This window comes from Macrobrachium rosenbergii, chromosome 55, assembly GCF_040412425.1.
Source record: "Macrobrachium rosenbergii isolate ZJJX-2024 chromosome 55, ASM4041242v1, whole genome shotgun sequence".
In the NCBI taxonomy this organism is placed as follows: Eukaryota; Metazoa; Arthropoda; class Malacostraca; order Decapoda; family Palaemonidae; genus Macrobrachium; species Macrobrachium rosenbergii.
In genome coordinates this window covers 27,012,753-27,025,678 of record NC_089795.1, presented here as the reverse complement: position 1 = coordinate 27,025,678, position 12,926 = coordinate 27,012,753, and the positions used below count along the sequence as shown (strand labels likewise).

The 12,926-nt window shown below is 31.3% G+C and overlaps 1 protein-coding gene across 4 annotated transcripts in view; it reads left to right on the top strand.

Annotated features, from left to right (window-relative positions):
- Positions 1–9,393, top strand: part of LOC136835713 (uncharacterized) — a 78,473-nt gene extending 69,080 nt beyond the window's left edge. For all 4 annotated transcript variants that reach the window (XM_067099576.1, XM_067099573.1, XM_067099575.1 and 1 more), the window contains exons 5-6: positions 7,093–7,266; positions 9,201–9,393. In XM_067099576.1, coding sequence (XP_066955677.1) covers positions 7,093–7,266; positions 9,201–9,254 — 228 coding nt within the window. In that variant the 3' untranslated portion in view covers positions 9,255–9,393. The remainder of the gene's footprint in view (positions 1–7,092; positions 7,267–9,200) is intronic.
- The last annotated feature ends 3,533 nt before the right edge of the window (positions 9,394–12,926 follow it).

Below are 12,926 nucleotides of genomic sequence, written 5' to 3'. Positions count from 1 at the left end.
AAGAATCCTTATTGTCAGTTGCAGTGCGCAAGCAAACCACGTAAATGGTAGGTCAGAAAATTGACGAGTATCTGCTGTTTGCTAATATTCTTCCCTTATATTTCAACCTTTCCATTGTTTCCTCACTTCACCACCAGCTACAAGAACCTGGTACAACCATATTTCTTTTATGAAGTCTAGTGTAAGAATAATTAATACTGCCTACTGAAACTGTGTAAGCTATTCCTGTGCAGTAAGTAGGGATTAGGGAAAGTTAAGTAGGTAAATTTTAGGCAGCCTTGTGTCTCAATCACATTGTTCGGAAGAGAATTAGCCTTTACCAATAAAAACTGCGTACAATATTTACCAGAATAGACACTCACTGCGATATATTTTTTTTACTTGAAGAAAGGGGGGGAATTGAATGTCAGATGCTGACCAATTGTTCATGTAATTTCCTCGCTATCACCGCACATTCTTTCTTTGTTGGGACTAATTGGGAAGTAAACAAGTTTGATGTAATCCATTTGTTACACAGTACTCCATTATCCCATACATTGTTTCCCAGCTGGCGACCGAAGTCAATTAAGTAATTGTCTGTCTTTGAGGTTAACTTTAGCTGTAATTGATAGGTTATGTGTCATTGCCAAAATCATATTAATTAGGACCCATCATAAATCATATTAATTACTTACTAAACTCATCAGCCAAGCCCCACATATATATATATATATATATATATATATATATATATATATATATATATATATATATATATATATATATATATATATATATATATATATATATATATATATACACATATATACACACACACACACACACACACACACATATATATATATATATATATATATATATATATATATATATATATATATATATATATATATATATATATATATATATATATATATATATATATATATATATATATATATATATATATATATATATACACACACACATATATATATACATATTATATATTTATATTATATATATATATATATATATATATATATATATATATATATATATATATATATATATATATATATATGTGTATGTTTATATACACATATATACATATATATATACAGTAAACCCCCATATTCATGGAGATGCGTACCACACTCCCCACCCCTCGTTAATAGCTAAAATCCTCGAATACTTAGGACCCTTCTAAACACACTTAGAACTGCCTATTTTGATAGTTCAAACACATATAAAACAAACTAAAAATGCTTATACAGATATTATCCTACTTAAGATGGGGTTAGGTTCCAAAAAATCCATCGTTTGTTGGAAAAAACATAAGACATACCAAAACATATCTCGAACATAGCCTAGCCTACACTAGGGTATTCGGTACCATGTATACATATATGGTAGACTAGCCTACACTATAAAGTACATTCTATATACATACACGGTACAGTAATTATTAACATTAGCTAATTCTGGAGGTTCATGCAAAGTGCCTTATGATAATTCAATGCAAAGAGAAACTGAATAACAAACAAGAATTAGCTTAGCCTACACTATGATATATTGTATACACATACGGTAGTGTAGCCTACATTATACTGTACTCTATATTCCCATACTGTATTATACAAACATCTACATATCGAATATGCATCTTTTCCATGGATCTTTTAAAATGTTATGCCTTAATTCACTGTATCCAATAATATACTGTATATATATTCTTATATATTGCTTTTGTATTATAAATTGCAATCATAGCGATCAATGTTTTGGTTTGGAAATTGTTTACACGGTGTTTGTTTTGCCGCATTTAACTCAGTTCAGAACGCTTTTCTTGCTTCTAGTTATCGTAAATGAATCTCTAGATACTTTATTTACATGGGGCAAGGTTATTTTTCGTTATACGAAGTGTTTTTAAGTCAAAATATACCGTAACTAAAATATGTCTCGTTGTGAAATTAATTTATCTACTATTTTTGTTAATAGATGATGATGGCCATTTGGGGCGTTTCTTTTATGTAAAAAAATTCAAGATTTTGTTCACTATTTTCACTTGATTTCATCATAATATGAGCTTTACGTATTTATCGTTTATCGGCGTAAAAATAGCAGTAATGTGTTCTTTCATGCCCAGCAGTTTTGATTAAAATACTTGCTCTCCAATCTTAATTTCGATCGAGTTTCCTCCATGTTGCCAATGCAGGATAATTTACAGTATAGTCATTAGCAGCTTGAACATTGTTTTCTCAACTTCAGCTACAGCTTGCAGCTTAAATTTAGCAGTATATTTCCTTGACGATCTTTTGTCCATAACGAATAAGGGTTATAATGTAAAAATATATCAGTCCTATTCTACCTAATGTCATTTGTGCTATAACCTACGGTAATTGTTTATTACCGTACGATGGTTGAAGCACCAGGTGAACGGCTGTTGTTATCTGATTTGGTTATAAGCAAAACAACAGTTTCTCAGTCAGTTGTTTATGGTAGTACGCATTTACGCAAGGGTATAACGTTACTAACAATACTTTTATCATTCTCTTTTACTTTTTTTAACTAGAAGATGGGATAAAGAGATGGAGGAAAAGTTGTCTATTGTAATTTGGTCTCTCTCACTGCCTGATTACACTGCTGCCTGCGCCAGCACGAAATTTAAAAATATTTTATAAATAATATTGTCGTATCGGTATCAATTGTTTCCCAATTGCAAAATTGAATTATCATAAAGTGAATTATCGTAATTCGAGCATTACCTGAGTATTTTAATAGTTTTATCACAAAAAGTGCATTTAATCATGAAAATGAGATGAAAATACAGTAATTAGTGAATATTTCTCAGTGAAAAATACCAAGAATGAATTAATTTTTCAGCGAATAAAGCATATATATGTTCCATAGAGAAATCTGCGAATAGGTGAGTCCACAAATCGTGAGACCACGAATACAGGGGGTTTACTGTATATACATATTTACAGTGCCTATATATATATATATATATATATATATATATATATATATATATATATATATATATATATATATATATATATATATATATATATATATGGGGAGATGATATGTTACAAGTTATATATACTGCCACACTTACATATGCTTTGTATATATATACTCTTGTAACACATCATGTGTCCATATTTTACCAGTGAACATGGGCACAGAAGGAAGTTCTCAAAATATATGGTTGCAGCATTCAAATAGTGTTTTATGGGCCTTTTCATCTTCATATATAGACATACAGATTTACATATATATATATATTTATATATATATATATATATATATATATATATATATATATATATATATATATATATATATATATATATATATATATATATATATATATATATATATATATATATATATATATATATATATATATATATATATATATATATATATATATATATATATATATATATATATATATAGGCCTATATGCATATATATATATATATATATATATATATATATATATATATATATATATATATATATATATACACACATATAATATATATATAATATATATATATATATATATATATATATATATATATAATATATATATATATATATAATATATATATATATATATATATATATATATATATATATATATATATATATATATATATATATATATATATATATATATATATATATATATATATATATATATATATATATATATATATATATATATATATATATATATATATATATATATATATATATATATATATATATATATATATATATATATATATATATATATATAATTTATATATATATATTATATATATATAAATTATATATATATATATATATATATATATATATATATATATATATATATATATATATATATATATATATATATATATATATGTAAATATGTATGTCTATATATGAAGATGAAAAGGCCCATAAAACACTATTTGAATGCTGCAACCATATACTTTGAGCACTTACTTCTGTGCCCATGTTCACTGGTAAAATATGGAAACATGATGTGTTACAAGAGTATATATACAAAGCATATGTAGCCTAAGTGTGGCAGTATATATATACTTGTAACATATCATCTCCCCATATTTTAGCAGTGAGCAAGGGGCACAGAAGGAAGTGCTCGAAATATATGATTGCAACGTTCGAATAGTGTTTTATGGGCATTGTTTCTTCATATCATACTGTTGTATCGTAGTAAATGATATTCTCATATATATATATATATATATATATATATATATATATATATATATATATATATATATATATATATATATATATATATATATATATATATATATATATATATATATATATATATATATATATATATATATATATAGCCTATATGTATGTCTGTGTTTATCAGTGCAAAATTTTTTATGACAAAAATCCATTAACATATGCTATCAATATAATGTTACATCCATAACCTATAAAAAATAGTATATGCTACCCATAAAAAATTGTACGCTATATGCTATCAGTGCGAAATTTTTTTCGTAATGTGAATTATAAAATTAGCCTAAATGCCCTGATGAGGTTAGGCCAGGACATGGTATTCTAGGAAAGGTTTGTTCCCATCGTTTTACACTCACCCTAAAGCGTTCTTCATAACCTATAACACATTATGCTATCAATATAAATTTTCTACATAACCTATATACGTTACCACTGTACTGTACATGTTTTCCGATCAGATATTTGAGGGTAAACAAACAAACAGCTGGGAGGATAAAGTAAACAAACGCTGAACAAGTCACGAGTCAGACGACAACTCACTGCTGTAAAATCAAGATTTGTTTTCTTATATAATTATTATATTATGAAAAATAGTAATCACCAATTAGAAAATCACTAAGAAAGGAAAACAAATCCCTTACTTAGACGGGCATTCTGATGTTGTTGCTATCTATCCCAGGGAAGACAACTCCCGTTTGCTGTGTCCCTCTCTTGTAACAAACTTACGAGACGCAATCGTTCAAATTTCTCCCTCATAAGGATGGTACTTTTCTTGCTTATGGCAATGGAATTGCGTGAATGCACTACACGGTAAGAAAATCCTACAAGGAAATGCGTCACGAAGCACTACAATGTCACTTGAACCAAAATCACACACAAATCGAGATGATTTATTGGTAAAATCCGACGCTCTGTTTGGAACTGTTGCCTACTTATATAATTTCATATTTCCGAAAATACGCAGTAAAAATATGTCAAGAAATATAAAATATTATATTTATACTATCTTGTATGGTAAATCTGTAATAACGAGTTCAAAATATCGAAATACATAGATATGTATTTGCTTTTTTGATATTTTGTTTTATCTTTTTTAAAGAACGAACAAGCTCATCGTAGAAAATGGGTAATTTTAGTAGGATACTGAAGTAAATTTCTAATTTTCCACTGTCCAGAATCGGCAAGGCATACAGAAATTATACGACAATTTGTCACACAATGTCGCTCACAGGGCGATATCGAGATACACAGATACATATTTACTCTAATATTATATTTTTTCTAGAGGGAGCCAGTTTTTAACGTAGATAATGTGTATTTTAGTTGGTAAGTAAAGTATATTTCTCACTTCCACCTAAAAAGTCATACAGAAAGTTTGCGACAATTTTTCGCTCAATGCCGCTCAAATGCCGGTAAATGCGGTGAAAAAAATGTAAAAAACGCACTTAAAAACATTTCTTTATCAATAATATTTCAGGAGATGTTTATTTACACAAATATAGAAGATACTAAGAACATCAAATGCACCAAATCACTTTCGCTAGTGGCTTAAAAACACTAATCAGTAAGATGGCTAGCAGATAAGAATTTCATAGAGAAAATGGCATTCTCTCAACACTCTTTTTGATGTAAAGTACATTGAACAAAAAGTAATTATTAAGAACATATTTTAATTTATATGAAAAACTTGCTTTATTTCCATTCAGAAATAGACCTAAATATATTAATCTTAAGAAGAACACAACGTATGGAACACAGATATGAGTGTAGCCTACAGCCATTACGTGACCTCCATTTCATGGTTAAACTTAATGACTGTTCGATGTTTTCCCAGGTTGTAGCGAAATTGCGTCATTTTCTGTCTTAACGAGAAATTCATATATTTTTATCCAGTTGGCTGCAGGGGACCGTCGTGCATAATTCTGAATATGCGTGTTCTCTGTTTCTTCTAAGGAGGGAAATTGGGCAATATTTCTAACAATAAGACCATCAGCCTCTTCTTTTATATTTATCGCTTTAATCTTAACTCCAAGGCCTTCAAGTCAGCCTCTTCAGGAATTGGAGGACTGATACTGGTCAAAACGAGCTTCCTTTGTTTCAGCCATAGCGTCAGTTTAAATCATAAGAATTTAAAAGATAACCAAAAGTGGCATAATTTTGAATATGCGTGTTCTCTCTGTTCCTTCTAAGAAGGAAAATTGGGCAACATTTCTAACAATATCACCATCAGCCTCTTCTTTTATATTCATCACTTTAATCTTAACTCCAAGGCCTTCACGTCAGCTTCTTCAGGAAATGGAGAACTGATATTGGTCAAAACGAGTTTCCTTTGTTTCAGCCATAACTTCAGTTTAAACCATAAGAATTTCAAAGATAACCAAAAGTTGAATAAAGGGAAATTGGGCAATATTTCTAACAATATCATCATTAGCTTTAATCTTAACCATCTCTTTAATCTTAACTCCATCGCTTTAATCTTAACTCCAAGGCCTTTCAATAACTTCAGTTTAAACCATAAGAATTTAAAAGATAACCAAAAGTTGAATAAAGGGAAATTGGGCAATATTTCTAACAATATCATCATTAGCTTTAATCTTAACCATCTCTTTAATCTTAACTCCATCGCTTTAATCTTAACTCCAAGGCCTTCACGTCAGCTTCTTCAGGAAATGGAGGACTGATATTGGTCAAAACGAGTTTCCTTTGTTTCAGCCATAACTTCAGTTTAAACCATAAGAATTTAAAAGATAACCAAAATGACATCAGCGAGAGCTTCTTCCTGTACAGCTACAACTCGAATTCACCCAAGTTTCTTTCGAACAGAACCGAACTTCCTTGATGCGCATCTGGCTGTGGGTTCGAGCAGTCAACCTGCTGGACATCCTGGTGGAGAGCATTTACTACCTGCCGCTGTACATCATGGAGACCGTCGGTTACATCACTCTCCTCGCCGTCAGCATCGCGTCCATACTCATCGTCCGGTCGTACGTCGTCAGAGTAAGTCATTCAGTATCCCTGTGTGTTGCGGTGTGGAAGGGTATACTAGCCGCAAGACTTAGAGAGTCTTGTAAGTGATTCGCAAATGCTCGTTTCTTCTGATTTTACAGAACTTGCTGTTCACATTTTCTGCAGTGATTTGGGTGAACAGTCTTGGCTAGAAAGCAAAGACTGGCTTTTTATTAAGGGAGTACGTCCATTTCTCTATGATAAACATAGCCATGGGTTGATTTTTTTTTTATGTACAGTTTGGTTCTTATTTAATTTTTTTTTATTTTTTATAAATTTTCTCTCTTCTAAACTAAACTGTTATTCATGTACATTTCTCTAAACTTTCTCAGGTAATGGATATCATAGTTTATTAAGAAATGCTAGATAAAAATTAGGCCCTTTTCTAAGTACTGAGAACATATTGAATAATATGTATTATAATCTCAACCCGGTTTATAGCGATACATTACAGATAGTAAACTATTTTACAGTGACGTCTACAACAAAACACCTGTTAAAAATGCTAAATAAAAATTATGCCCTTTTCTTAGTACTGAGAACATATTGAATAATTAGTATTATAATACCAACCCGATTTATAGTGATATATTACCAATGGTAAACTATTCTGTAGTGACGTCTATAACAAAACACTTTTATGGTATTTGTGGTATGACATGCCAATGCTAACTTTAACACACCAAGGTGTAAAAACTGGCACGCTTGGAGAGGCTGTGTCTTCACCTTGTGAAGCTTTCTTGTCATTCCATCTCAAGAGTCCTGGTTAACCTGATCATGCCTTTATCTAGCGAAGTTAAAGGGCTATTGGAGATTAGTCGTTCAACTGGCTCGATAAAAGTGACTCTTTCTCTTTTAAATTACCAGATTCTCATCTTTTTTTATTCTTAACGTTTTTACAGTTGTACAAATAAATATTTCTTTAAAATATCATAGCAACAAAAGCTTAAAAATACTTATTGTTCCAAACAGCTACTGTAAAAAGAATACTTTTTGTTCGAAATAGTTGCTGTAAAAATACCCTTAATTTTTCTATAAGATGCATTTTTCTTACTAGAAATAATATAACTAAATCAGTCAAATAAATAAATCAGTCGAATAAATTAGATAAATAAAAAGTAGGTTAAATAGATTAATTAAATAAATAGTAAGTAATGTAAATAAATAAAAAGAAATAAAGCAACAGGCCACCTCAGTGATCAAAACTAGAAAATTATGGGGCATTGTACATGCAATATACACTGTCGTAAATCTTGAATGACTAGGCAGAAACTGAATATAGCTTTAATGGAATAAGATCTCTGCGAGTTATTTATTTATTGACACACAATAATTAAGAGCTGGAAAGTTCCTAGGATCGCTCAAAGTAAATTTTAGATGTTGCAGTGTTTCAGATATGTCCCAATAGACAGAAAGTGAGTGTACATATCTGAAACACTGCAGCGTCTCAAATTTTGCTTTGAGTAATCCTAGGAACTTTCCAGCTCTTAATTCTTGTGTGTCAATAAATAAATAACTCACAGAGATCTTATTCCATTAAAGCTATGTTCAGTTTCTGCCTAGTCATTCAAGATTTAAGACACTGTATATTGCGTGTACAATGCCCCATAATTCTCTAGTTTTGATCATTGAGGTGGCCTGTTGGTTTATTTCATTTTATTTATTTATTGATTACTTATCTAATTAGTCTATTTAACCTACTTTTTTTTTTAATTTATCTAATTTATTTGACCGATTTCTTTATCTGACTGATTTAGTTATATCATGTATTTATCTAGTTATTTATTCATTTATTTTAGGCTAACGATAATTCCACCAAACACGACCAGCTACATAGATATCTGTTGCGGATGTTTACCGTCAGTCCCACAACAATTATATATAGTTAACTTGACATTACTTATCCTTCTATCATTTCATTCCAGTTTTCTCAAAATGAAGAATTCGTCCAGCTCGAGGAAGTTCCCGAGGACGCCTAGGAAGCTTTCGTATTTGAGAGTCTACAATATATTTCCCTATTGTATTTTGATTTATTCTTGGCCGATAACTGTATTCTACATTTTGGTATTTATACGCTATGTATGATAGATGAGCTTGAATAAATGATGATAAAAATTATGCCTTTTTTTATTATTTGAAGCACTTCTTCATGTATATGTCGTCCGAAAAAAGAGGGATTTAATAAAATAAATGGTTCTGACATTACACACACACACACACACACACACACACATACATACATATATATATATATATATATATATATATATATATATATATATATATATATATACAGTATATATATATATGTGTGTATACACATGTATATATACATATTATATATATATATATATATATATATATATATATATATATGTGTGTGTGTGTGTGTGTGTGTGTTGTGTACATGGAATGTTCTACATGGAATCTTTATAAAAATGTCACTTCTCAGATGAGTATTCTTTTCATAAGAATAATTTGTAAAATATTGTTGTAGAAAAGATACTATTTTTACAAAGAATATTTTTAACAATTATCTGATAGATTCAATACAAGTGATGTTAGCAAGCAATTCGTTATTGTATATGTAATCTAAAATCTTTGTACTTCTCATGTTCTTTAAATCATTATCGAAACATCATGAGTGACATTGCACAACGTTCTCCGGAGCATTGAAGAGAAAACAGACATTATATCAATACGATATCCAGGAAAATAATGTACATATGTTAATCATTCTTTACTTTTCAGTGTAAACGCAAATTTAGCTGAGAAGACAGCTTCCGTTAACGTTCTATTGTAAATGTAATAGAGGAGATGGGTTTGTTTATTCAGTTTTGTTGGCTGGGTATTTACAGTGACTGTCACTTTTATATCTTAGCCCTAGTGTAGGTACTTGGATCATCTAGAGAACATGATGTTGCTCAAAAATTGTATATATCGATTTTAGAGAACAGGTATCACGCCAGATATATTATATGATTAAAACTTAAGTACTAATTACATTCACGTACTTAGCTGCTGTACAAACAGACACTCTATGATAAACGAACATATACCACTGCCTGCAGTAGCACCATGCCTTGCAGCCTCTTAGTTTTCCTTTTGCATCTTTCTGTTTCCCCTTTTTATTCATACCACACATTCCCCTATTTGAATAACTTTTACATCTGCCTATTACCCATCTACCAATTTTGGCAAGCATGACTGTGTTCACAAGAAGCCATACACGGCTGTATCACAAGTCCAGAGGACCTATTTATCATCAGAAAAAATTGGAGTATAGCTGCTAAGTAGTTCTTCGTTTTAAGATTTTCAGTAAGTTCTACAATATCAATGTATTTACTATTTACCGTAATCCAAATGTCGACGTTTCTATATATGGCTGTCTCTTGAGAGGATTAGCTTGGCTCAGTCACAGGATTCAAGAGCTTCATTCCACAGATCAACATGGCTGGTCTGCTCTTGAGTTCTGTGTATTCTCCGATTTTGTCCAGCTAAATGAGGAACCCACGCATATTTCTGGTAAGAGATTAGACCCCATGTTCACAGATATTCCAGCTATTTTCAAACCAAGATCTGCCAGTATATCCGTACTTCCGACCATGGCGCCATTGAGATGGAAATATTTGACAAACAGTATATTCCTGATGCCATCATTGGAAAAACGGCCTGGTTGAAATCTAGAACCAACTGGGATCGCATTATTGAAGCTTGTCAGACACTTAATATTTCAGATACTATATTTCAGATCGCAGGAAGAAGTTAAATGAAATGCTGATGGCTGTTTTGGTAAGGTATGTCCCAAGTAAGGTCATCCAATTCAGGACAAATGACCAGCCATGGTTTGATGATACATGCACACACACTTACCATGACAAACAGACCAAATTCAACACATGGAGACGAGATAGTTCAAATGAAAATGACACCATTTTTGTTAAGTCTAGCCATGCTGTGAATAGAATTTACTATGTAGCTGAAAAAAATTGCAGTGATTCCTTAGAGAGGAAACTTAAAGGAATTACTCAGCCTTATGTGTGATACACCAAACTGGCATCATCTATCTTTGAGTTAGGATCATCTTCCATTCTACCACTACCAACAGATGATGGCAGATTGGTTACTGTCCCTAAGGCAAAGCCTAAACTGCTTCGTCGAGCTTTTGAAGCTGAGCAATTCACTGAGGATGTCCTTCTCTCTGATACTTGTCATCCTGAACCTATTCTTACAAAATTTGCATTTCGCTCTAGGGATGTTAAGAAAATTCTTGATAATCTTAAAAGCTGTGGTTGAGAAGATTTTGATGGTTTCTTCTCATGTTTTTTAAAAAGGTTTCAAGCATGTTATCTCCCAAGATTATTAGATTCTATATAGATTTGTAGGTAGACAATATATCTTTGTTCATGTGCACAGACTTGATAATACAGTACCTTTTCTAAAGAATGGCATATCTGCAGGCTGCAGCAGTTACAGACCAATTTCTATTCTCCCTGTTCTCTCCATAGTTGCAGAAAAGCTTATTTTCAAACCACTGTATAAGTATGCTTAATCTAAAGGATTGTTAGCTGATAGTCAATATGCAACTAGGAAGCAGTTAGGCACCTGCGATGCTCTTTCAAATTTGACATGCCATTTGCAAGAGAATCTTGATAAGGGTTTTGTGTGTAGAGTAATTCAAATAGATTTCGGTGGTGCTTTCGATTTAGTAAATCACAAGGCACCTATTTATAGATTTCAGAATCTTGGAGTAGGTAGATATGTTTTAGGTTTACTTCAACATTTCCTCACAGGTAGGCAGCAGCGAGATGCTTTTGATGGGATCTTTAGCAAACCAAGATCTATTGTGTCTGGAGTTCCACAGGGTAGTGTTCATGGTCCAGTGTTTTTTTTAATGTATACAAGTGATATACAGTAGTTGTTGGCATGGAAAACAAGATTGTTCAGTATGCCTGATGCAACACTTGTGGGTGTAGTAAAGTCTCCACTAATGAGAAATGAAGCTGCCCTTAGTCTCAATCATGACATGGGGTGGATTAGTGACTGGGGTACAAGGCTGAACTCGAGTGAAACAAAAAAAAACTGTCGATTAGCAGATCTCGTACAGATTTTCCATCTCATCCTCCCCGTCAGGTGAATGGGACTCTGCTGAATGAATCTGAGGCTTTAATTATTCTTGGTGTAACTGTTGACACTCTTACTTTTGAGAGACGTCTAATGAAAGTGTCAGCAAATACCGCACGAAAGTTACGTATTGTAAGCAAAACCTCATATCTTTACGGGTGATAAAATCAAACACAAAGTGTCTTAGATCATATCATTTGTCCGTGAGTGGTTCGCGGTGGTGGGTTTATGGTTCCTAATATTATCTGTAATGACTTGGACCATCAATGGATGGCCTCTTGTTTATCAATTTTTCCTAAATTTACATTCTATTAGAGATCTTTCTTTCACAATTGCTCCTTGATCACCTTTTCCTACCGAGAGCGACAAGATTTGCTGAAAAACATCACCGATATGCAGTAAATATTCCTCACTGTCGAACTTCTCAGTTCCAGAGATCCTTTATTCCTCATGCCGTTGGACTGTGGAACAGTCTCCCTGAGGATGCAGTGCAATTGGAACTTCGGAAGTTCAAGCGAAGATGCAAA